At 38.0% G+C, this 27,876-nt stretch overlaps 1 protein-coding gene across 1 annotated transcript in view; it reads right to left on the bottom strand.

Moving 5' to 3' along the window:
• Positions 1-1,344: 1,344 nt before the first annotated feature.
• Positions 1,345-27,876, bottom strand: part of ipo11 (importin 11) — a 126,384-nt gene continuing 99,852 nt past the window's right edge. The window contains exons 29-30 of the mRNA XM_067612685.1: positions 26,858-26,942; positions 1,345-3,037 (exon numbers count right to left, since the gene is read on the bottom strand). Of these exons, the coding sequence (XP_067468786.1) occupies positions 2,873-3,037; positions 26,858-26,942 (250 nt within the window). The 3' untranslated portion in view covers positions 1,345-2,872. The remainder of the gene's footprint in view (positions 3,038-26,857; positions 26,943-27,876) is intronic.

Here is a 27,876-nt window from a genome sequence, read left to right as displayed (position 1 = left end):
ACTATATTGTTAGTCAATTGAATAGAAGTAAGGATGAAAGAGAGCAGGAGAGGAAAGATGAATGACTGAGTTCCTTGGATTAATAGTGTTTGGGGAGAAGAAAAGGCACGGTGGGAAGTGAGGATGAGTGTAGAATCCTTAAGTCTCTTTGCACTCTATAAGCCACTCAAGTGACCAGTTGCCAGAAGTACATTAACTCTGTAGCATTTAAGACAAATGGGCCACTTTTGCTTTCCTTGTCTTTTGGCAAGAAAAAGCAGTTTGTAGCAAAACTTATTTGTTCATTTGCTTACTGCACTCATTTGTAGAATTCCCCGAGAGCAACTTCGCTCTTTGGGTTAGCTTTTGTTTAACAATACATCGATTCCTACTGTGCTCAAGAGTTGTTGGGAGTGAATAAATGCACAGCATCTTTTATGGATACAAACTGAGATAGTCCGATAGGAAAGTAGCATGTTGTCACCACAACTATTGGATGGATTGTAATGAAATTGGGTACAGACATTCATGGTCTCCAGAGGATGGAGACTAATTAATTTGATGATCCCTGACTTGGCATCTTAACACCACCACAGGATTTGTTTTTTAGTGTTATGTCTTGACAATTATTAGACAGACTGCCTTACAATTTGTCATTTTTTCCCCCAATTAGTGCAATTTCTTTCTCTATGGTAATCCCCTTGTCATCTAACCAACTGTTTTCTGAGGCTGCTGCCAAACCTGCCTCACATCACTCTTTAAAGTCACAGAGATGCTCCTCCTTCTTCCCACTGCCAAAAAAGTTTAAGTCTTCAGTGGTGCAGCATAGAGGGCTATTTTCTTGTTGGTTTCTGGTTGGAATAAATACCCTCTCACATGTCTGGCAACAAAAAATACAGTATTTGAGATTCCTTAAACATTACATCTTAGAATCAGTGATGGAAATACACAGACTAATATTTTGGCTGATTACTGCATTTTATTGAAGGCTTTGGAAAAAGCAACAAGGATTATTTCCCATCAAAGCATAAGTTTATAACCCAGAAACATCCATCTACTGCGTGTTGTGTTCAAAAAGTCATAATTGCCATATTAACAGAAGATAAGTACAGAATTTGTCTACTGTTAAACTAGATAAGAAATGAACATAATATTAAGAAAGGTCTTTTGAGTTTCAAGCATAGGTAAGGCTGAAAGCATAAGGCCGTAACTCTGACTGCTACTCAACTCTATCACAGTCTCAAAGGAGCTAGTGTCAGGATTATCTCCTTCACAGGAACGTTGACCAACATAAGAAAACAAAATTAAACCATACATTTCAGAAGAATAGATTATAAAGTCAGGGTGTAGGCTTTAAGACACAACTCAAATTTAAACACAAGTTTATTTTTATATGAGCTCCAAAAATGACAAACTATATCTTTAGACCATATTTTCAGTTTTTGGGTTCTGCATGAAATGGGTCCACATGTTACAGAATCTAGATGCCATTATGCAGTCATTAATTATTTTTCTTCATAACATAGGTTTGTCCAACCTCCAAATAATCAATTGTTCTGAGAAAACCTTTTGGAAAAAAAAATGGTTCCTCTGTCAAATCTATAGCTTCGTCTCTACCACTAAAGAGTCAGTAACGATTGGTCAAATCAGAAAAACTAGCAGGGCAGCAAGACAGGTACACACAAAATTCCCTAACAATGATGATGTTTAACTCATGACAAAGTCACAGCGGCTCACAGTGTGACTTTTAGAAAGCGGCTTAGATCAGGAATAATCAAATTCTTTCAAATTAAGATTTGTACAACTTGATGTCATGTCATGTTTGCAGTTAATCTGAATGTTGTATTAGTTAACACTGAGAAATGATAAATAGCAACAATACAAGATGAGGGTCTTAATGCAACTTCAGCCTAATATGCACAATCCTGCTGCACTGCTCCAAGGCCTTCTGCCACTGTGTTTAAGTACAATGATGTGAGATGTACCATCGACGAAAAAGATGTGAAAACAGTTTTTGGTTATTAAAGTGCTCCGACACACCATCAATTAGCAGCAGTATGTATGTGGTTCAGCACTCTTACAAATCAACCATTTAAAAATCACCCATTTTACAGTCAAGAAAATTCCCTCCAGCCAAACTCAAAAAGAAAGAAAAACACTTTCGAGTTCTCTCAGTAGTTGACCTCTGGTTATGACAAAATTATCTCTTTAAAAAAATGGAAGAGAAAAAAACAAAGTAAAAACAAACTAAAAAGTAAAATATCACCATGCAGAATATCATCCATACTTACATACATACAAAATTACATTTATTTTTTTTCTCTTTTAAGAATAGATTTTGTAAACACTGCTTTAGGTCCTTCAGGTTTGTTTTATCCACATTTCTGCTACAATCTGTATGTTGTTCCATAGAAAATAGTCCGAGGCTCCTGCTCTGGCACCTGCAGATGATTTTTGCTATATACTCCTCAACCCCCTCTTACTTATCTCTCCAATATTCTACCCATCCCACGTTAAAACCACAGAAAGAGAAGAAACTAGAAGAATTGAGTGGAAGCTCTAGTGTGGTGATGATTCTATGTGGGTGTTTTAAAAATGGAAAGGTGATTTCACATTTTTAAGCACTGACATAGACCCCATCTTGATAAAAAAAGGATGTAAAAGAATCTAGATAATAGAGAAAGGGACAAGGAGTTTTAGCAGAGGGCAGTCAACAAGGCTAGGTCTGAATATAGATAAGGCATAGCATGGGTAGAGGTTGGGAAGGTTAGGAATAGGAGTCCACACGTTGGGCAGATTGTTAGCCTTTTCAGTACATTTTCAAAAAACAGGGGGAGAGGGTAGCATTAGGCAAAGATGTTTGTGTAAGGTAGTGAAGGATTGTAGTTGTGATTCAGAGGCCTTGGAGGAACTCCTGGAGCTGCCTGACGAGCTCTGTGTCCACGGTCTCCATCAGGGCCCCAAAGCCCTGGTCCCCCATCAGAGCCTGCTGCGCCTTCAGCTTCTCATAGACAAACTGTTGGAGAGAGACGCTGTGCACCGGGTCCTCTAGGGCCAACTGAAATATGACAAAGAAAACAGAGAGGGGGAAAAAGATGGTTAGAATGTGGGCCGAGGAAGTGCCTTCAGAAAGTATTTAATCAAATTAAAATTTAATTTGTGGTCCTGAATACTGAATTTCAAATGAATCCCATTATAAGTTTTGGAATTTCTTGAAAAAACAAATCCTCTCCTGACTAAATATGCCAAATATTTTTGCAGGTTTAATTCTTCTTGAATTGTGTGTGTAATGTCACTGCACATCTGAATTTGGGGATTTCCTTTTCTCACATTCTTCTTTGCAAATTCACTCAAGCTTACTCAAATTAGCACATTTTACGACAGGATTTTTGTCTAGTTTTAGCCGGGACAGTTATAGGCTTTCAAATTATTGTGCTTTAGGCATTCCAGCTTTGATATTGTAGGTTATAATAGCTTAGTTGTGTTGTCTCTCTCATACCTCACAGACTAGATATGTTAAATGGCTGATTAGCTGTGAGGCCAGTCTTTCACACATTTTTAAAAACTCTGAAGTTTGAGGCCAGATTTATACTCCACAGACTGTTGTCAATCCACTGAGATCTCACATTGAACACTGGTAGATCAACTGACAGGAGGGTGTGCATAGCACACACTGAGAAACATTTTTGGGTGAACTACTCTTCAATTAAATGATTGATGAATAGGAGGGAAGGAGAGGGTGTAAGTAACATCAACATTGAAACTACGACCTGTGGTTGCTGTGCTGCTATTGATGCACTCATGAATTATTGCAAGACTTATTGGACAATTTCACAGCGCATAAGCCTTCAGCAGCCAGATGCTGTCTATACTTGTTTGACTACTACACATTACATTTCCATTATGCAGGGTTCTTGGCCTTCTGCACAGTTTAAACAGTGGATACAGAGATGAACCGAAGCCCTACAGTATACATAAAGTGTCTGAGAGGAACAAAAGCATAAAGCCTGGTCCACACAGAGGTGCTTTACCTGAGCAACAATAAAGACACTAAATATCCAGTTCAGGTTTAAAAAAAGAAACATAATTATATAATTAGACAGCAAAACAGCGAATCCACAAATCATTCTTAATTCTATCAATTTCTGCCTGGCGCAGCAATACAACATACCTGCAACACCTTCAGAATGCTTTTGCAATGTTTTGACAAAAATGAAAGGAAAAAGCAACTCAGACATGTTACCGTTTCCAACTTTTGACGTATACATCTAACACAAAACTTGCATTGGAGAAAATGATTCAGTGTATGTAGCCCCTGCCATTCATCTTACGCTGAAGACAGCGCTGGAAAAGTAATCTTTGACAATAGAGTAAAAAAGAAAAGAAAAGTTGGATGGCTGACTAGAGCCGACATTTCTGTGGGCAGGCACACTGTCATTTGTTTTCTGTGGACTGAAGCAATGACAGAGGCAAACACAGCAGAAAAGAAAAGTTTGAAAGGCCGCAGTGTGTTTTTAAATGATGTAGAGAGGTATATGAGCGCTGACAACACCAGATCACAACCAAAACTGAGCAAACGTGTGCTTGCTGTACGGTTTTCTAAAGCCAGTATGGCCAACTTTGTTTAATTTGTTACAAAAATACTTGTAAAAAGTAATCATATGAATGTTTTATTATAATGTATATAATTACTTATTATTAATTTTTAAATACTTTTGTAACAAAACTGATTCTTTTTTTTAAATAATTTATACGTTTTTGGCATCATGCAAATTTCTCTGAGCTGAATCTGTCTTGTCAACATGTGCTTACAGCTTACAGTAATATTTGCATCAGCGTGTGCATTTCTATGTGCGTTTGTGCACATGTATGTGTGCAGCTTGATTCCGGTCCTCCTGCTCTGTCTCTGAATTTGATTTCCCCTCAAACTAATTATTGTTATCATCTGATATTGCTTGACCCTCCCCTCCTCTGACCTTTTGAAAGCAGGTCAGTATACTGAACTACAGAAACAAAAACTGAATCTCCCTCACCACCTAACATACACAAACTTGACATTTGGGCGAACTCGTGCATTTTTACTCGAGCAGCCCTAGAAGAGCTCCACAACCTCCGCAGAAAATAAAAACTAAACAAAACTTTGGGTCCTTTGAGAAACAAAATACTGTAATGGCGACTCTTGGTCTCTAGCCATTCACTGGAAATAATACTTATCATACTCATTAGTTCTTTGTCATTACAGTGCAAATAAACTAGTGAGGAGTGGCTGTTGGAGAGTGGCTTAATGGAAAAGCTGTCATCAAACCTGCATAATTACCTTTTGCATAAGGACCTGCGGGAGGTGTGTGTGTGTGTTTGTGTATAAAGATATAAAGTCTGCATGTCTGTGACAGTATGTGCATGAACGAACACCTCTAAGAGTGTTTGCAAAAGTAGTGTAAATTGAAAAGGATAATAGGAGATGAAGATACAACAGATGAAGAGACAGTCAAATTGAGAGCAGCAGCATGTAAATAGGATGCAATGAGCAGGCATGAGCTTAAAGGCGGAATACTTCAGATAATCAACAACAGACTATGCGCACAAAACAGCACTGATACAAACCAATCTGAAGAGCGGAAGCTACGAATAAGAACAATAAGCATGATCCTCCGTCATCCGTGGGGAAAAACAAAAGCAGGAGATGAGAAGACAAGAGAACAAAATGAGAAAGAACAAAGGAGGAAGGAGAGGTGAGAATGTGATTGCGGGGAATAAAGGTGAAAAAAGGAGAGGAAAGAAAGTGGCAATAAGGAAACACAAATGCAATGAGAGAATGGAGTATTGTTATGCAAGGAATTAGGTTAGCAGGAATTGGTACGATGATGCTGTAATAGAGAATCCCCAAAAGAAAGCGAGTGATGGAAACAAGATGACGTGGGATGCGGGGAGAGTGGGCAATCACAGCTGCACCTCATTGTTCAGGACAGACAGAGAGGAGGAGGAAAGAGAGGAGTGGGCAACATTAGAGGAGGCAGAGAGAGATGGAGAGAGACAGATGAAATGACAGGGCCTGTAAAAGCCCTCATCTCTAATGTAATCTCTGAACTACTGCTGCCCTTTTCCAAAGTAAGCAATGTAAAGGGTGCAATGCTATTACTGCAAAAACATCAGTGTTGTTCAAAATCGGCCTGCACCAGGGATGTTAAACTTCTCCATTACAACAATCACACACGTACACGCATGCACAGGTGTGCGAGCAGGTGAGCGCCGACAACCCGAATATGTTTACTGCTCTAAGCTTTCTGAATGACTGGCCCACACAAAGGCAAGCACAGTACAGTTGCAGTAGGAAATCTAGGATTAACCAGCAGCCACAAACTCACTGACTATCAACTTACAAAATTACCACAAGTGGGCCTATTAGGAATCTATTTTTTTTAACCTTCTGACCTCTCATATCTGTTCTCATTTATCTCCTCATCACTCCATTCTTCTCACAGTCATTGTTTCACCACAACAGGCTGCTCTATTCAGTGAAAATAATGTTTGTAGCAGGGAAAATAAATCAGGCAGACAATTGCAAACCGGAGTTACAGTAATGATGCAACAATCTGCACTATTCTCATATCCTGTGGCGCCTCATGTCTAAGCACACACGCACACACACCTAATACAGTATATTCTCACTGCAGTGTGATGTAATGAGCTGTGCGGCTGTGCGATGTATTGAAGTGTAAAGTAAAAACTGTAGCGTGTAAGGGGATGCTGACAGTATGAGGTTTAGTGGATTACACTGCAGGCAGATGTGAATTTCATCTGCTAATTTATGACACATCGTCTACAGACCTTGTCAGCCAGTTGCCTTGAGCAACACTGACTAGACTTACAAGCTGCTCTCAAGCGGTCAAATTTGACAAAAAGCATCATATCCTTCAAGACAAGTGATTCTCAACACACGGTTTATGTCGTCACACTTATGTAACACACAATAAATCCAATTGCTGCTTGAAAACACGAGAAATCCCCCCCCCCCCCCGAATTTTATGCCCCCGTCCAAAAGTCGTGGTTGTTGTGTTTCACTGCAGTTTACGATAAATTAGGTCATCTTGTAACAAAGACTTTAAAGTATCTGTATTGCTAGATTTTTGTATTATTTACATCTTCTATTTCTTTTAAAGAAATGCTTAATATGTGCTTAATATCTTTAAATTTAAAATGACTCAAATGACTATGTGTAATGTGAAAGGTGTTGCTGGAAGTCACCAATCCACAAAGAATTTAAAAAAGGCAGTTATCCTCAGCTCTGTAGAGTGTTTGAGTGTCTTCAGTTCATTGTTTTGGTTGTAAAGCTGGTAACTTTAGTGTTTGGTTCAGTGTCACTGCTCTCATCTCAGTGGGAGATGTTTTATGTACAAAAATAAAATAAAATTTAAAAAAAGCTCTAAAAACCAGCTGAACACTACCTGCCATAAAAGACAGACAAAATTAGCAATTAGCTGGTGAACACAGTGGAGCATTTCACTGCTAAAATGACAGATATTTCCCTCAGGGCTTTGTGGAGAGAAAAAAAAAAGCGCTTAAAGGAGATGGTATATCGGAGTTCAAAATAAATAAGCCACAAAGGTGCCATATAAACTTTATAAGATGAAATGTCAATGTTGTGTTAAGAGGATAATCCCCATGCCCCAATTATAGCAGGTATAAATAGATATATTCCCTTAATGTTTTAAAATAAAATCAAAAATCATTAGATAAATATTAGATCCCCAGTGACACTACTGTATATGGATAGGTTGAATAATCAGCTACTCTTACATGTAGCTGTGTAAATACTCTTGGGATTAATGTAATGGAACAGCAATATCACACTGACAGCTTCTGGTGAACAAATGTTCTTCATTACTCAGTAGATTTATATGTATTTGGTATGATTACAAATCTTACAAAACTCTACGCACGCAAAGCACTCATTAAATTGGATCAATAATGTTTCAAAGAGCCAGTGTGATGCAGCCCTGCATTTCTATTTATGTCTAAAAGCTGCACTTGTCTCTCCCACACTCAAATCAATTAATCAATAGCCTAATTGAATGACACTGTGACCTATAAAAATGACTGCGGCCACAGATGGCCACCATGTTTATCAAGGTTTCCAGCCATTCCTAGAGTGTTACGTCACACTGACCAGATACTGGGTCAGGTTGGACTTAGTTTTCTTGCTCTTCTCCTGGGGCATGAGGTGGATCTTAGTAATTTACTCTCTTGGACAGCTGATAAATGTGGTAAATGTGGTGCACACCATGGTGTTCAGACCTACAAACACAGCTTTTCTTTGCACTGTATACATTTTTTCTAGGTCAGAAGGCAGCTAAATACAGGAATAAAGTCATACAAATTTTATTTTGTTTGTTTTATTTTTTATTTGGTTATTTGATGCAAGTCATCGACTAGAGAAGTAACAGTTTTACAAAGATTTTGGAGTTTGGACTGTCGGGAAGGTGAAACGGTAGGGTAATCTGGGCTTGTGGATATGTGCGGAGAAGATAAAGGCAACAGAAAGGTAGGGGGAGGAGTAGAGATGCATAGAACAAGAAGAAGAAAGGAGTGCTTTGCTCTGTGGAGAAGGGCAGCTACAACAACATACTAAGTGGAGTGAAAATAAGGGAGAGGAAACATGCCCAAGTGATGAACTGAGAGAGCCAAAAGCAATCTGCATGAAGATAAGGGGCACGTCCAATGTGATGGAGCACAAACCAAATTTTTCTGTCAAGGCAAAAGGCAGGGGGAGAAAAGATGAGACCAGCGGAGGCTTGAAGAAGAAGCGAATGGAGCAATGATGAGAGGACAGGATAGAGGGAAAGTGGCATGCCCCCTGCTGCGGCTCACTGATAAAGAAGCAATGGTCTTCATACCTTTGAAAGAGCAGAAGATAAGTGGGAGACAGGATGAAAAGAAGAAAGACATATGAGATGTGAAGAGAGTGGAAGGGGTTTGGTAGTTGCCTAGTGAGCAGATGAAGAAAGAAAAAAAAAAGCAGAGGATACAGAATAGAAAAGTAGGCGACATACGCTGAATATAAAAACTGTAATCACAACAATGATGGTAATAATGATGCTGCACGCCCACAGAAGTAAAATTCTTATCGCTCTTACCTTGTGTAAAATGTCCATTAAAAAAGACAGGTTTTATATGTCATTCGATACTGACATACACTGAGATTATCCTGAGTTTTTGTTTTGGTGCTTAAATTTTTTCTATGACGGATTGTTTTGGAGCAGCACACTTTCACAGCTGTATGCCAATAATGTGCAATTTTGCCTCAGCTTAAATTTTACTTGCAAGCTAAACATGTCCTATTGTCTGTGAATTAAACCTATTGGTTGCTTTGGGAGCTAACGTGTGTGAACTTGGGGTAGCCAAGTACCCCAGCACACAACAGTGAAAATGCATGTTGAGTTTGAAGTCCCGAGTTCAACTTCCCGAGTTCGAACTCCTAAAGATGCCAAGTCTGACAATTGAGAAAGGCTCCAAGATGGAAGAGACCTAATTAGTGTTATTAGTTACACCTGTTCTTTTGGTTAGATACTATAAAAAATAAGAGAAATGTGGATACTTGTTCCAAAATAAGAAAAAATGTTATCAAGAGCACTTCACAAAACAGTGTAAAGGATATGTCTTATGATTCTATATTTTTCTAATTAACAAATCGTGTGAACCAACAATCCACTGATCCTACTAACAAGTATTGTCTGTATATCCAAAGCCTGATATCTTATTCTTGTGCACCACAGACCTTCACTGTTGCCCAGAAACTTTTAAAACACATGAATGAGCCACACTGTTACACAGAGTGACATGCTCCTTTATCAAGATGAACATGGGCACTGTAGTTTATTTTGATTAAATCCCTTATACACCGCCCTGCTGCAGCCACTGAGCACACCAAATCCATCGCTGAAAACACTCCCCAACAAATGCACTATTTATTTCAGTTTGTAATGTTATTGCCCAGTTGTTTTAGTCTTTTACTTTTACTCTTTTACTTAAAAAAAAAAAAAAGTATTAGTGACCTGTTTTAAAGACTTATATCTTCTGTAGGAATGAATGGGCTTGGGGGTGAGTGCAACAAAGGTAGGGATTTGTTGGTGTTGCTCTTTTGATGGGATTTGTTAAAATCAAAAATGAAGAACACTGCCAGCTTTATTCTTTCAATACTCTCTAAAGCCATTAGAACAAAATTTGAGGGCGAGTGTCAGAGTACAACTTCAGAGGGATGTCTCTCTATGATAATACATGTCAAAGAATAAGGGATGCAAATGATTGTTTGTGTGCGTGCGTGCCAGTATTTATGGAAGCATACTGTATGTGAAAGTGTGGCTAATGGATATTATGCAAGAGAGTGAAAGTCTCTTTATATCTGTGTATGCTTAGTTGGCAGGGCTGTGCTGGCCTGGTGGGAATGGGCAAGCTGAATATCCGAGTCTGACACTAATCCTATTACCTCAGGCTTCTCCTACTCCAACTTGTGCAGATAACAGCTATCTACTGTTATCCCCACATACATTGCCCTGATTGAAGAACACCCACATATTCTTATATACAGACATATCCTATCCACCATTTGCGTAGTTCCTTATTTTTTGAAGGTCTAAATCTTTTGTATACCTAAAAGAAGACTAAGGCTATCACTTCCTTCCATCTCTCTTACATACAAGACCCACTCATTACTTACATTCTGCAATCACTTACTTACACACCACTGATACACACTCACACATGCACACTAATGTGTGCGAACACTCAGCAGCACTTACATATAGTATTTTATTTATAGTATTATAGTAGTATTATAGTAATTTATGCTTCCATAAAATTGGGGCATTCATAAGAGGCATATTTACAAACAAATGACTCATGCAGTGAGGACAAGATATCTTGACCTTTGGTCTCTAGTATGGATCAAGCTACAAAAAAGTATAATGCTACACTTCCCGTTACACATCTTGATAGCTTTGTTAGACCCTTTATGTCTGGCAAATGCCCAGATCTTTCAAACCCCACATCCTCATGTTGTAACAGGATTTCTGTTTAAATTGACTGCATTACAAGGCTTCTAAATTGTCCCAATTACAACTTAGATTAACATTTCCATGTCCATGTTCATTTTAAATTATTGCAATTTAAATTAATTTGGCAGCACAGACTCATTTTTGCTAAATGAGAGTGCGTGTGCTTGTGTGTATGTAACTATTTCTCTGTGGATAATTAAGACTGAACGGAATGTGTGTTTTTCTATTAAAACACTGCTAGACAGGGAGAGCGAGATATGTTTGTATTTAGCTGTACAGTGATGTGTTGACGTAAATGCCTTAAATGATCAATACAGTCACAATCTTTAATGACTGTGTCTAGAACCAATCAATGGCTTAGCTCATCTGCAGGTGTAAGTGTGGGGAATGCTGGTAGCAAGTAGGTTTGGGGACCTTACTCCAAAACTACATACACACTTAGAACCCCCTCAGAACAGGACCACTATTGCCGTACTACAAGTTTGACATAAGAAAATGGGAAAATTGCTGTTTGGCTGCATTTGCATCCCCACTCCTGTGTCCACTACTGCCACACTACCACAGAATGTCACTGATACAAGAAGTGGAAACTTGACACTTCCCAGTCTGAGAGGGTTTTGAGGAATACATTAATACCAGGTTAAAAAGCTGTGTTTTACTGCCCTCTCTGGTCTTCCCAACCATGCTCTTTACCAGATGGTAGCAGTAATACTGAGTAAGAAGCAGAGATCTAACAATGTTTCTATTGTTATGGTGTATAAGTATGGATGGCAAACATTTCAAATCCTAGCATGGATGTAGAGTATTTTAATGTGTAAACAACATTTTCAAATGCATTTACATTACTGTGGATGTGGCTTAAATAATGAGTGGGTTCTAAGCTGCTCTGACCAGGGAGAAGAAGAAGAAGTGTGGCAAACTGAGCTGAGAGATAAGACCGTGTACATTTTTCAGTGGGATTATATTCAGGGACAAAAGACTAATAAACCACACAGGAAAAAAGACAGTACCATTAAGTAGCACTCAAGAAAGACACAAGTGGAATTTACAAAGTATAAGACAAGAGAGGTCAGAGCAACAGTAACAAAAAAAAAACCCAGACACCAAGAACAAAGATAAAAACGAGACAGATTGCATAAGTGCCCCCCAAAACACACCACTCTCTCTCCTTTTTTGAGGTTTCATTAGTTCATGGTCTAGGGAGGATTAGAACTTGATTGCAGTAATTTCCTCACCAAATGAGGCAGCACAAATTGTAATACTCTAATTAGTATTGTACTAGAGGGCATAAATGTAAGAGCCCTCCAGTAGTATGTCATAAGGGTGCATATCACCAAACACATACCTTTAAGAGTAGGAGTGTGTGCATACATGTACACACATACACACCCATGCAAATATGAAGAAAAGGGAAAAGACATGGCAGAGCTGTGAACTTGCCAGGAGCTGGTCATTCTCAAAAACAGTCTTTGTTGAAAATGAAAGTCGTGAAGCTGTATAAGAAGCTGTATAATCTATGAAAAGATTAGTGTTCCATGGCTGAGATGCAGACAACTGTTGTCCAGGTGCTACAGTCACAGCTTTGTGGCTGAAAAAAACAAACCAAAAAACCCCACTCACATGACACCATGGTTAGCAGTGTAACGGATTGTTACAGAATCTCACATGCCTTTTGTCACAGTGGAAGAAGGCTTTATGTTCTGATTTTACCAAAACTGAGCTTTTTAGCCATAATCCTGCATGCTACTGTACATTTATATTATAAGTGAAACACCACACTGCAGAAACACACCATCCCCGCTGTGAAGCAGCAACATGCTGCAGGGTTGCTTCTCCTTCCTGGACGATTCCTGGAAAGCGAGTGGGTTAAATGAATAAAGATGTAAAACACAAAGCCAAAGCTACAAAGTAGGGGTGTTGTGCCACGACACAGCATTAGCATTATGATACGAAGTCAAATTACCATTTGACCTGCTTTTCTGTGTCAACTGGCTAAAAACAGATGTGTTTCCTGACTGACGTTTGCTGTGCAAACTAGGGGTGTAACAGTTCTGAAGCCAAGACCAAAGCTGTGATGCAAACATCACGGTCTCAAGGCGTGGTTCAATCCTACGTGTTGCGGTCACCACCCCCCACACCCCCACCAACCCAATGCTGCTGCTGCAGGTGCAGCCTGTTGCACTCTCGTCACAATACTAATGTAACAAAACTCACACAATCATAATTTGATCCATCCGGCCTGATAACATTTGGAAAGTCTGGAAGAGTGGCACGATTAAATAATTTTAGCCCCATTCAAGTTAGCAGAAGGCTGACTGGAAGATAGCCAGCTCAGCTGACGGAAGTCTCTAGTGCGGATTATCGTAATTACCAGTAATGCAATAACGAAAAATTAACAGAGCAAACGGAAGCAGGTCAGAAAACAAGAAGGCTTTGTACTAAAATATGAGCAAATATACTTATCAAACAGAGGCAATTAGAAATAAAGGCCTCTCTCTAATATAAGCCTGCTTCTAATAAAGGCCTGGTCCCTCTGCAGTTGAAGTAAATAAAGGCCCCAAACATTATTAGAGGAAACACAGTAATTTTGTTTACTTACGTAATATGTAGACTGGTCTTAAGAGAATCGTTTATTTATTTTTGTTTACTTACTGTTAATTTATAAAGTTAATTATCCTTCATAGTGTTCTTGATGTTCCAAACTGTAGTTGACTTAATAAAACCCAGATTTTTTCTCCCCATTTTATTTCTTATTCACCATCCCCAAAACAAACAAACAAACAAACAAACAAAAATAATTTACCATTTACCATTTACTTTCTGCTTCTGTCTCTCATAAAAACTAATTAATTTGTGGTACAAAGAGTGGATTTACTTCTGTTTTTCTCCATTCACATTTTTCCATTAACCATGTATGAATTCATGTCATCTATAAGTATTACTTTCCATATGTCTTGAATGTATCAATATTGTAAAACAATACAATATAAAGGAAGTAGCATATGTTTAAAGGTAATGTTAATACATTTGTGGTCCAGTGTACATCGATTACAGTATGTGTGTGAACATACAGTAATACTAATGTGTGGAGCCTTAAGATCTGTGATCCTCTGAAACTGCTCAATGTATCATTATCCCTTAACAGCAAATAAAATAGAAACAAAATGAGTCTCAAGATGAAGAAACCAGGAAGATGGTCTTGGATTTCTGTAATAAAGGTCTGTAATTTCTGTAATTTTGACACTTTAATACACCTTTTTTTTTGGTACAAATCTTGCTGGTGCAGAGCGAATGATTTGGGTCAAACTGTTATGTTTGACATTTAGTCTAAAATCTGCTGTGCCATCTCACAGGCACTGACCAATTTCTGCATTTGTAAGCTGGGAGTGTAGTAAGCTGGTAGTCTGGGAGCTGGTAGTCAGTGACTTTTGCAGTTTGGAACTTTTTTAAAATGTCATAAAGAAGGAAAGCACAGAAAAAAACCCCACTCAAACTGAGAAAGAGTCTCACAAGGACATTTTCAATTTCTTCTCATGTTAATGTGACAAAAACTTTAAAATTAAGATTTATTATAATAGATGTCAATAGATTTGGCTGAAAGAATCAATTCACTTCAGTTTATATCCTGGGATTTCTACAATATCCTTTAAAAGTCAAACTACATTTAAAGTGTGTGCGTTTTTTTAATTTTGGGACCAAGACATTGTCTGATTTTATACTCCCACTGAGTGTGCCCAGAGGTAGGGCTTTTAGAGGACTAAATTTGCAAATGAATAACTTACTAATTGTTTTGGAGAATGACTTCCACAGCCTAAATAACCTTCATGAAATTCATGACTTTACTTGGAATACTTATTTATGCAATGGCTTTCATTTCATTAATTAGTATCAAAACAAGAATGTGCCATGGCATATAGTGAATATAAAGTTCAACCAAATCAAGTATAACCAAAAGGTTGCTTTATTATTTCATTTAATTAATTCTTTGTGCCTTTTAAATATATTGAAAATCTAGGCATGCTTGTACAGATGTCAGTGAATCTTTCAAAATGACACCAAAATGTTGACCCAATACAGGTCTCTATGAAAAGTTATCCGAATTTTCAAGAAGCTTGTGAAGTTCTGGGACATCACTGTGGAATATTAATATATAACACATATATGTAATATATTTGTTACCCTTAGAGAGGTTCTTTGCATAGCATAACATCTCTTACTTTAGTTCTTTTTCATCACACGCTAGACACTCTGGCAAACTAATGTTCTTGCTTCAAAGTGCACAAGTGAATAGATCGTATGCATAGATTGCCATGGGCAGAAAGAACTGTTATTTACGTCTACTTTAGATGTTTGAGATTTAGCATGGAATACATGAAAAGACACATGCATATTCATAAATTATGAATTATGTCAAGAAGATGCTGCCTCAAGGCACTGAGTGCTCATGTATGTTTCAGGCAAGAGGAATTAATCAACTTCATGAATTTCCAATGAAAGGAGATTTTGACATCCAATCTTAAATGCTAAGTTGGAAATGTTTACCTTTTGGAAATAGAATCTTAATAAATTTAAACAGTCAAAAAAGTCAATAAGAATATATCTTTAAGGGAGATGTTAAGATCAATTTATTTTTATCACTGTTTAAACAGGGAGACAAAGGGATCAGAATTAAGATTAGGATTCTCTTCTGTTGACAATATCAATGAGATATCTTCTTTGTTATTCTGCCAGCTCACTTCCCAGGGGGAATCTCACCCTCTACTGACAGCTATATATAAATGAGATTGCTTAGTAAAACATTCCTTAATGATACAAACAGAAACTCCCTCCACTATATTTTGGTACAACAAATGCCAAGAGCCAGTCCTAGTAAAATCTGAACAACTGGTTCATAAGCTGTGTGCTTTTTAAGGCTCATTTCTTGTCAAAGACACATTGCACTGATGATCTAACAATGCAGGTGCACAAACACCACAGAGCAAGTCAGACAGAAAATGTGTGCAACTCTCATGGGCCTGCACAGACATTGCCAAATCTCAAGTCACGACACAGACTGACAAATAACCTAAACAAATAAACGTGACTGTTTTTATGCATGAGAATCTGAAGGAAAAAGAACATTATAATTGAAGCTGCAAGCGGAGTCATATGGATGCCAAGCACATTGAAATCCAAAACAAATTAACCAAAACAACAACCCTGTCAACAGAGTTCACAAAAGGACAGGAGAGAAAGAGGAGGTCTCCAGAGGGATTCGAATCGGTGACCAAGTGGTCAGTGAAGTCGTCTTGGACCACTAGGTCACTGTTACAACTGTTTTTTGACAGAAATGGAGACTATGACCATGGCTATGTAAACTGTATGTACAACACAAGCAAGCAACTGAGTCAGTATAACTTACTTTCATCATTTACTATTGCTTACTATCATATCATACCAAAAATTAGAGCTTTCGTTCCGTAGCTTTGATATTTTGGACACAGTTGTTTACAATACATAAGTTCAGTACAGTTCCAAGTCTGAAACAGTCAGGCATTCAATTAGAGAATACAATATTCTTAAGTTTGACAAATGATTGTCCAAGTTGAGCTGAAAGTTACAAAAAGTTTTGTCACCTGCAACTATCCAGTGAGAATTTTCATACTCGGTGGACTTTCTACTTTAACAGCATTTGTTGTGCCGACTGCCAGACTTACACTTACAGCTGAATACTAAAACAATGATTTAAATAGGCCAGTTTATGCCCCAATCCCACACTTACCCATAAAGGCAGAACAAGTCTTTTAACCAGCATCAAGGGAACAATGCATGTTTGGAACCCCTCATTGGACACTACTGTTGAAATGCCAGCGGATGTTGTGTAGATCAAACATTTAATTAATTAATCCACATGTCTTCAGCGAAGCCAATCAGTCATACATTGTGTCACTGATCTGACAATAAATTTAAGTGAATAGGTCGGAGGGTAAAATGCAAGATATAAGTGGCATTGTGAATCAGACAGATTTTTAGCCCTCTCAGCGAAATCACAATCAGGATCTGTAATGAGCCACAAGCAGTATGAATATACTGCACTGGTATTTAATATGTATTAGGATCAACTGTGTATTGTCAGACCAGAGGTCAATTATTCTCATTATTTGAATCAGACTAAATAATTCCCAATAAATCCAAAGAGCTGAGACATCATGTCTGCTCAGCTGCAACATTCACACAAAGAGAAGGTAGAAATTCTTTATATGATCACAGACAAACAGAGAAGATGCCTCCATGGAATTGTTTAATCTAAGAGGTCTTTATATTATATGTAGATAATAAAGACTTGCACAGTATGGCCACATTAATTATAAATGTTTAGGACTGCTCTAACCATCACTATTGTTTACCCCCCTCACCAGTGCTCTAGTGAACAAGGACACTACATTTTTGAGGACAACTTGCTCCAAGCAGCCATGCCCTATTTTTTTCATTTTTATCATGACTGCCCTTATGGTACTCGAAGGGACATTCAGTGGCTTGGCAATTTTGTTACATTCTTTGCCTAATTGGGACTTGTCACACATATCAAATAAACTTGCCACATACCTCATAATATAGTTTCTGCCAAGAAACTGATCTAACTGCAGTTGGACCTTTCAAACACATGCATATTTAAGATAAAAAATCACATGTGAGTGTGTCAGAGTACCACTAGTATCAATTATTTTCTATTTTATACTTATATTTAAATAGAATTAATCTATAGGTGTATTTTTAACTTTGCCATCAACACATATTTCCTACTCCTTTTGGAAGGTCAAAATGCATCAAAATTACATCCTCTGTTAAAAAATAAAACATAGAAAAACACCAAGATGGGTCATCAACTTTGAATGGGCGGTAATTTTGGCATACCAGTCCCATTCCTTTACAGAGCAGAGAAAAATCCAACACTGCTGTCATACAGCAGATGTTTTATGTTTTAAACACTGTCAGCCTTGGTAAAACCTCAATAACAGACGTACAGGATACAGGCTTCTCAAAGTCTATCCATGTAATATCTCCCTGTTTAACCCTATTAGGACACACATTTTTATACTTCAGTTCTGGTTAATTCAAAAGGTGGTCCATAGCAACATATTTGCAATCCTGCCACACTGTGAGAACCTACAACTCCCAGTACTCTCATGGACAAATGATTGTTTAGCTGAGAAGCGACGGGGATGGAAACTAATTTTGATGGCTCTGTATGCCTTGGGCAGCACAAAGGAGAATCTTTATATCTGGTGTGGCAAAATAACACTGTCAGAGAGGTCTGTTATTCAACAAAACCAAATTATGCTGACACTGATGGTCTGCTTGAGACTAGGAGCTATAATAAAGCAAGAATGGCAAGTCTTCATTACTAATGCTTTGTGTAGCCCACAGTGAATTGATAATGCACTCAAACTCATTTCCTATAAATATATACCTCTACAGGACCTCTGGAGACAGTTTGATTGTTCATTAAAATGAAATAATGAAAAACTGTTGAATGGAAAAAAAAACAATGTCATGATAATCTGTAATTCATCAAAGTTTTACAAAACATTTACTGCTCACTCTGAGTAATGGCAGCCATTGGGAAATAATGTAATAGTTATCATTTTCTATCATTTCCTTTCTTAAACATCAAAGCTTGCACATGGGATTGCCATTTAAGGGAATTAAATCAGTTCTATTGCTAATCTACACAAAATAATGAAATTGACGAGACAAATTCATGACTAATTAACATGTGCTGGAAAAATATTTTCCATTTGCTTTGAGCAATAACAGCCATGGGGCAATAACATAATTGATATAATTCTTTATCTTCCCTCCTCTCAAATTTCAAAGCATGCACATTTAATGAGATGCCATTTCAAAGCCCCAATCCATCAGCAAAATTTTTACTGGAGGAGAACCTGTAATTGGAATTTTTACCTAAGCTCCATTCAAATTACCGGGAGAGGTCGGTGACAAAATGTGTCATGCTCCATGCTCCACAGCAGAGTTGAGTATTTAAATTCATTTCTGATTCTTAGCTAAACCTAGTTCAAAGTTTGCACAGCTACATATATATAGATATATATATTGTTTTGCACGTGTCCCCGTTTCCCTGAATCTGTACAACAGAGCCATAGAGCCACAATGGCCACTCTTAGGGGGAATAAGTAAGGTTGAGATAAACTGGAATTTTGAAAAATAAATACTTCTTCATATTAAACAGAACCTCCATTCATGAAATAGTTTTCCTACACTGACTCAATTTTGGGGTATAACTACAGTCTTTTGTGAAAGACCACACTTGTAAGTGCTTGCGCTGGTGTTGCCATGTTGTAAACACTATACATATGGACTCATTCAATCATAACTGGAAGATTGGAGGTCCAGTAGGTCTCAACTGTCTGACTGACTCTGTGCTACAGGACACTGTTTCAGGACTCAAGGAGAAACTGTTTTGTTTCACTTTATCAACTTTTGTTAAGGAGGAAAAACAAAAAACAAAAAAAAAAGTCACTAAAATGGTACTGAATGTCTCAAATAAGGACAAAAGAGAGTTACAGTCAACTATTGTATGAACACAGTCCAATGTCAACGCATGGACAGTGCACACTATATACTTAAATGCTGGTAAACACTAATGTTCGCAGGCTATTAATAACCTAAAAAACATAAAACCCTCCTCTTTATTATGCTGTCGTCAGATTATGTCCCTGTTACACGCACAATCAATCACACACACTCATTCCTGTAACTATCATCATAAGAATCACCATAAAAAGTGCAGGGATTTGTTAATTTTAAACTTTGCATGATCACCTTACATCTGAAAACAACTGTTCTAACTGTGAGCCTACTGTTCATTCTAATATCATGTATCCATCATTACCAATACCAATCGTAGAAAGACTTACTTCTCATTAGCTTAATAGTCTGGAACAAGAAACTCATCAGTTACACATCCTGAGTAAATGCTATAAATGACTAAACCAAGCATTATGTTCAAATAAATCGAAACTACATTAAACAATAAACAGAGTAGGACTGTGTAGTTCATCTGCACCTGTAATGCTACAAAACTTCGGATCAGCATGAAGTTTAAAGCCATGTGATGGCACTTCTGTGTGAGTGTAACTTTTTGGGCAAAGAGTTTCCTATATAGGAGTTTGTTAAACGAAGGGAAATAGTGTAAAAAGAAGCAACTCATTGTGAAGACAGAGAAAGTGTGAACTTCCAAAGAGGACCTGATGCTATCCTCAGCAGATGTGTGGCCCGACTCCATCAAATTTATATTTTTCCCCCTTCTTTCCTTTCTCTCCTATCTGCTTCAGTTGAGATAACTTGCAAATTAGTAATTTCTTTTGCTCACTTGTTTAATGTTTTTCTAACTTCATTGTAGTTGAGTTTGCTTTCTCAAAATGGATAACATGAGTTTAAGATTACTGTACATGCAGCATTCCCATCCTTCACTCAGTATGAACAAGCTAGTAAGGTTACAACAAAAGATGATGAAGACTGTTCTGTAATCTGTGCGTGTGTGTGATATTGATGTAACAGTGTGTGTACCACTCAATAAACTCTGATGTCACTTAAGTGAGGGTGAGTGAATATGGTACAAAAGAGTTCCAATACATATTCTTTCTGCAGCCTGGCACCCTGCGGTGTTTTACAGAGAGAAGTGATCAGTACTCCTCATGTAAGACATGAGAAGGATGCAGGGTGATTCTTCCACTTTGTAGAGCTGTCACAGAAATTGCCCTCAATAAACCAACTCTCCACTTTGGAGCAGACTTTCAGTTACAGTAGATACTGGGACATCAAACTGGTACATGTGTGGCCAATGCAGTGGCTCAATCTGAACCGTACTTTGTTGGTTGTACAAAGTCTCAAAGGGACTGGGTTGGGCGTATTGACGAATTAAAAACCTTAGAGTGAATTGATAACTCTGTGCAGCTATTAAATCAAGAAAAAGTTGATTAGTTGACTTTCCCTGAATAAATAGAAATTTAAGACCAGTGCACAAAAAAATAAACTAAATTGCATCAAATTATTTTTTGTGATGGTCAAAGCATTGAAAAATGCTGCAATAGCATGTAAAATAGCTTGCATCATGGTCCATGTTTGGCCATGATTCAATACATGACACCATATCTGGCCTCTACCACTATTAAGTGATCAAGTTTAACAACCCCTTACTCATTATATCCCAGTTTTTTCTGCCCAATTGTGTATAACAGAGGACCTCACTCCTCTATTTTTATGTTATAGCCTCATCAGTCATTGGTAAGTACTCATACAAATGCATCCGAATAACCTGCATGGGTTCTGTGCCTGTGTGTGCATGTACATTAGTGTGTAGTAAAAAAAACACGAATGGATTCAAGTGTATGTGTGCCACCACAGCACAACAGACGGAGCCCATGTCATTAGTACCCAGTGGAGTAAGTCTTTGATGTTGCCCATCCTTATTCTTGTTTGATGGCGCTGGCCTTGTAGATGAAGCACAAGAATCAAATGATGCATTATGTACTGAGGCCCAAAGACAGCATCAGTTAGCCTAGTCTACTTGCCTGGAACACTTAGATCAAAGTGAAGGACCCTTACAAATCCCAGACAAGATGGGGTGGAACGGTCAACAGCTTCCAAAACACAAAACAAACTCCCCCTTCATGCAGAGAAATACATAGCAAGTCAGAGTTAGGGGTAAATCAGGAGACGGCAGCAGTAGTGAGGCAGCCTTTCTTCCCACAAGGGCTATAAATCTTACAGCTGCACCAATGAAGACAGCCTCTGAATGGGATGATAGATGGAGGGAAATGTGAAGCTGTAAGAACAACTCAGGACATCTCAAGATAAACCAAATCCAAATATATGAAGGTGGACTATTCAGACTTTCTCTGTTTTCTCTCATTCCAATTTTTGAGATATTAAAGACAAGTGTATGTTTATTTGGTACAAGTGTGCAGTGACAGACCAGGTACTAGTTTTCATGTCTGACAATATCAGTCTCTTCCACAGACACACATAGACACAATAATCTGTCCATTTTGGTTGGGAATGTCGGGAGGTGTAGTAGAGGAGTGGAAGTGAATACAGGAACATGGTGTTACGTTGGGAATTTCATTGTAATTTCAGTCTAGGTCAGTAACACTTATTCCATTCAGATTTTAGGAATGAATAATTCATTAGTTTTAGTTCTGGAAGCTGGTAATTTTGAGTCTCAGCATTTCAAAGAACATTACTTGTTATGGCCCAGTTAGAATTATTATTTATGTTCAAAAAAACTATGAACGTAGCTTGGAGGAAGAATAATTTTTGCATGTTTCATGCCATGGCCCAAACAGCTGAACACACAAACCACACTTTCCATGCAGTGTCCCTGAATGACCTACATACGGTAAATAATAGTTAAGATGTATTAATAAAATATTGTATGTATTATTAAAAGGGTTCGTCATTTCTTAAAATTCAATCTCTACACATTGTTGAAGAGACAACAGAGGCGATTATACATGCATGTACGCACACAGAGGAACACACATCCCATATTATGATCTGGAGAGAGAGAGTGACTAACACCTCTAAATTCAATAGGCTTTTTACAGCCATTCCTTTTTTCTACCATTATCTGCACCAGAGAAAACAGTTAAATGACTTCAGCACTGCTGGGCATGGAACCAAAAGGATATTTTGCCCTCTAAATAATATTTTATAAGACCCTTGATAACAGCTTTGGTTTGATTCAGAGGTTTCACTTAGATTATAAATGATCAGGGGTGCATTTCATATTGGACAATAAACCACTTTAAGAGCCAAACTTGTTAAAACGTAGCCCATGAGTGCTGCACTGATTTAAGCAAAAGTTTGGAAACTTGAAAAGTAGATAAAAAGGTCAACTCTATGTGCCTGATAACGCCAAACTTGGACACATATGGAAAACATACATGAACGCACACATTCACACGCATGCAATTTATAGGGAATACTCTCCCCTTCAAAGACTTTTGAGCAGATTAATTAGGGACAACAAAAATCATGTTTTTCACTTCATCCTGTATTATTAGGGAAGGTGAAGTGAAACTCGCCCAGAAGTTTGAGCCAAATCAATGCTGTGTCAGTGTTATGCATTGTTGTATAGCTCTGCTTGATTCCAATCTTGGCCATGGCTGTTATCCAAAATAAATGACATGTGACTTCTACTTTAGGGTGTCCTACAGACAGTTTTCTCTCGAATATTCGAAACCCATATCATCTTTCCTCACATATAGTACCGTATGTGAGCACTAAATGTGTAGGCTTCAATCTGCGGAGCTAACATTAGCTAAACAGCTTTAGTACAGGGCTGCCAGTTTCATTTAGTGGATGTCAGGCATCATTAGCTTTAATGCAGTCACATGTAAGTCACTGGTAGTTTGTCACCATTACCAGAAGTGGACAATGTTAACGTGTCATCAATAAATAAAGCTTATGTCAATTTTAACTGTCAGGCTAATTTTTTTTGATAAAATGAATGTCTAGTGCAACACTAATGTACAAGAAGAAGTTTTAACTAGAGTTTACTTTGAATTACAAGCGCTGTATGAGATTTTGACAGATTTGAGTCTTAAGCTCTAACCAAAGGCTCTCAGCTAAAATTGTTGTTGATCCAACAGCCTGAGAAAAAACAACATGAGCCCCGCTTACCAGCTCAAGTAAAAACTATAATCCTATTGTAAATATTTAAATTACAGTTTGTTTATGTCTGAATGACCCGATAAAATATTCGCTACAAATGGGAAAGTGAAGTTTACATGACCTAAGAAGTAACATTCGCTCATTGTTTAACTTTGAGGCATCACACAAAACACCTTTTAGCCAGTAAACAGAGATAAAATATTAATTACAAATGTAAATTGCTCCTTTTTATTTCTGCCTATGCAGCGAGAAACAACTTTAAGAGACCACTTAGTTTCTAACAAAGTCAGCAAGAGTTTCCAGGTTCCATTTTCTAGTTTCTGACTACAAAGCACATGAATATGCAATAAGCTCTATTTGCAACTTTGAAAGTCACAGTCTTTAAAGAGCTTTGCCCTGGAAACATCCATGTTTCAGTCTATAAAAAAGAACAAATGGTTTGCCACAGTGTTATAAATTGCAGTACAGTCACTGCCATCTTAAAAGCAAAGTATCTGGTACAGGTGTCTCATGAGAGAAGCCAGAAAAAGTACCAGTGGGGAAAAGGTCCAAGACATCATACAAGGGGGAAAAAAAACACATACAAAGCCAACAACACTAACATAAAAAGAGCCATTGCAGGAACTGTATACAAGTGACAGAGTGGATAGAACCATATAGGAGAACCAGTGATTTAAGTAATTTCTCCTTTCTTCCACTCTATTCATCCCTTATGCAGGATTGCAGCTGCCTGCAAGGAAGCAGCTAATCTAATTCAATGAGACAAAACAGCACAATCATACAAATATCACCTACAGGCAGAGAGCCTGTGATGAGACTGTTTGATGAGGGGAGGCTGCAGAGGTAAAAAGTAAATAAGTAAGATAAGGACAGATGAAAGGAAAGGAGGAGGGAGGTGGAATACCAGAAAGCAAGGGGACGCTAGTCAGGGTGGGTAATCTACTGAATGGACAATTTGTGAGTACACATATAGAGATTTCAGTTTTCTTGTCTTTTTTCCTGGGGAAAACTTGTACACTTGTGTAGACTGTCTATACGCATATAGAGCTTCAGAAGGACACTGTATTTCTCAAACAAATAGCATAATAGATGTTTGTCTTAACTCAAAGTAACTTTAATATTCATCTAGCAAGTGACTCTAGAGCATGCTTTATCATTCATAAGCACTTCTCAGTCAGGGAATCGTGACCATCCACACATCTGTCCACAGAAGGAGGAGGGAGAGAGTCCAGTCTCCATCCAAGAGTTTGATTCTAAGACCAGTGCTGTGCATTGAGGTGAGCCCAACTATATCTTTTTGATATTGCTCCACCACCCCCACTACCTTCAGCTCCTTCATCCCCAGAGAGATGACATTTCACATCCCGAGTGCCAGCTTTCAGAGTCAGTACCCCCCGCTTGTACCTGCTGCCTGGCATGGCAGCTTCTACTGAAAGTCATCTAAACTCAAGTTGCAAGTACATCTAAAATACAGTATTATGCAATATGGATGGGATTGCTTTACATTTTAGCCAAAATTACATGTTGTGTTGTTTGATTTATCACAGATAGTGCACTGTCTGTCAATTGTCTGAATAATTTCTTAAGTGAGGCACTGATGCACAAACGTGATAGTTTGAGATGAATCCTTATGAGATAAATGCTAGAACAAACAATATCCCCTGTCTCTCACCTGCTATTTCAGACTAGCTCAATTATACACATTATTATGCACATGAATGCTTTTAAACAGTTATGTGTACACCTGCCAAACTGGAGTCAATAAATGTTCAAGAATGTCACTGGTCTCTTTCCTCATTAACTTTCTTCTCAAACTAAAGAAATTTCTCACATGGGCACACCCATCACTTGCACACATGCACACCCCCAAACACACGCTTTAAGAAGCAAAGAGGGGTGCGACTTTCATGTCTCTGTTCTATTCCCTGGAGCAAAAAGTCAGGGTGCACTGGGATACTGCCCAGCAAACGCAAACACTCACAAAGAGAAAGTCACATAAAGTCATATTAGAAAATAAACAATAAACATGTATTTCATCATTCAAAAAGCAATGAAATTAAATTTGTACGTAAATAACGTTTTGCTCGGGCAGTCATTTGGAGAACACCACACACGCAGGCACCGACATCATAATGAAACAAATATTTTTACAAAGTGATACGTGTTAAAATTTCTGAGCTTCCACAATGTGACAGAGTAGCAGAGGAATGCCTCTTCATACAGCATGCATGCTCATGCATACTGCATCACTGCGCTGTTTAATTGGTATATATCTCCCAGCTAAGGGCCATTTATACGTACTCAACAACATGATATTTTTGTCTTTCACGATTCACCATGTCAGATTAGTGCCATGAATTCTTGCTGTGTCTTAGTTGGGAGACTGGCAACATTACAAGTATGACCCCGAACAATCATCGTTCACGACCTTGTGCAAGTTCACAGGTCGTCAGGGAGGAGGGTCGAGAAATTGTCAGGCAGGAAAACTTGCTGTCAGTCATCAGTGACTGTATTCTTGATTTCAGTTATAACTGAAAAGCTATATAATGATATATATATGTGACTGAAATCAAGAAATGACTAACAGCAGGTTTTCCTGTCTGAATCAGCCTGTGGAGGAGGCGGAGATGAGCCGCCGCTCTCCCTGCTGTCTGAGACACTAAATGCGGCTCAGCTCAGCCGGACAGCCGCTGGACAGCTTTCACTATCTGTGTCGGTGTTTACATATGTGGGGGTTGTACTTAAAAGTGATTATGTGGTGCTCTGCATGAGAAGCTGTAGCAGCTATTGAAGTTGATAAGAGGTGGCTCTGAATTGGTACCTGACTAACGAGTGAGAGAAGTGACAACCTCCCTCTCCGCTTACTGGAGCAATGCATAATTTTCTGGGCTCTAAATTATGGGGTTCATTTTTGTTGAGTGTTTTTATATTTTTAGTACCAGTGCCAGTGAAGCATAAAGGATATCAACAGGGGAGAGGACGATTTTTGTGATCAGAGGACGGAGAGAAGGACACTTCACTAAAATGAACATAAAGCATGACATTATTGAAGCTATTTGTTTAAAATCTAAAATGAGAACAGAACAAGAGAAAAAAGGTTTTAGTGATTGCAATTGTGTTATTATGTGTGTGTGTTCTGTTTGACTCACCAGTTTCTTCCTCTTGTCCTGCTCAGTTGGTGGCTCCTCGTCATCACTCAGCTTGGGCTCTTCAAAATGGCTCATCAGCATGCAGCTGCAAACACAATAATATTCAACTCAGTATTGATAACCACACATAAACCTGCGCTGTAGAAGTATGCAGTATGCAAACACACACACACAAAGGCTGAAACCTCTGGCACTTTAGCACACAGCTCTGCCTGGTATTCATATTGCTTCATCTGCATGCAGAGAGAATTACAAGAGAAACCTTCGGTATGTGCTCAGTCAAAAGTCTGTGTATAGTCTTTCATTTCCTTTGTTCTTGTAACTTAATCCTTGCTGTGAGTAGAGATAAGGTAGTGTGGTCTTGAATGTCACATATCTTCACTTTAACATGTGGCATTTCATTACTTGTGATCAGAAATTCTAACTAAAATATACCTGAACTCTAACAAATGGAATTCAATCTAAAAAAACAACTTAATAAAACTAAGTAAGTGCAGAAAGTATCGGAAATATTTTAAGAAATACTGCTTAGTAACTACAATCCGAGTAACAATGCATTTAACAAACAAATGTGGTAGCATGTGTGACCAAGAGAAACCCAATGCTCTGCCAAGTATGGCCGCATTTCAAAATTCCTCTTATAAATCTTCTGCAGAGTTTCAACTTTGATAAACTGCAATTGCAATTTAACTCAGTCTATTTTTCATTTATTAGGTTTTACAAATTTTTGCGATGATGTAATCCAAAGTAACATGTGGATTGCATACAGTGCAGTACAGTACAAACAAATTCAAACTTTTAATCTTTTTTTTTTAAATAATCAAGTGACAACAATAACCTTGGAGAATGCTGGATTGGCTCTGCCAATTGGCATTTCATTTTGCTGAATTTATGCATGGCAGCGAGGACTTTCATTCATATCCCACACCACGCAAGAACAATTTCAAACTACTTATAACAGCAGAAGAATGAAAGGGAAGTCTGTTTTTTTGAAACTTCACTTAAATCCTGAATACAGG

This window comes from Thunnus thynnus, chromosome 2 (genome assembly GCF_963924715.1).
Source record: "Thunnus thynnus chromosome 2, fThuThy2.1, whole genome shotgun sequence".
Taxonomy (NCBI): Eukaryota; Metazoa; Chordata; class Actinopteri; order Scombriformes; family Scombridae; genus Thunnus; species Thunnus thynnus.
The sequence above is the reverse complement of the archived record's forward strand: the minus strand, read 5'-3'. Positions and strand labels throughout refer to the sequence as shown.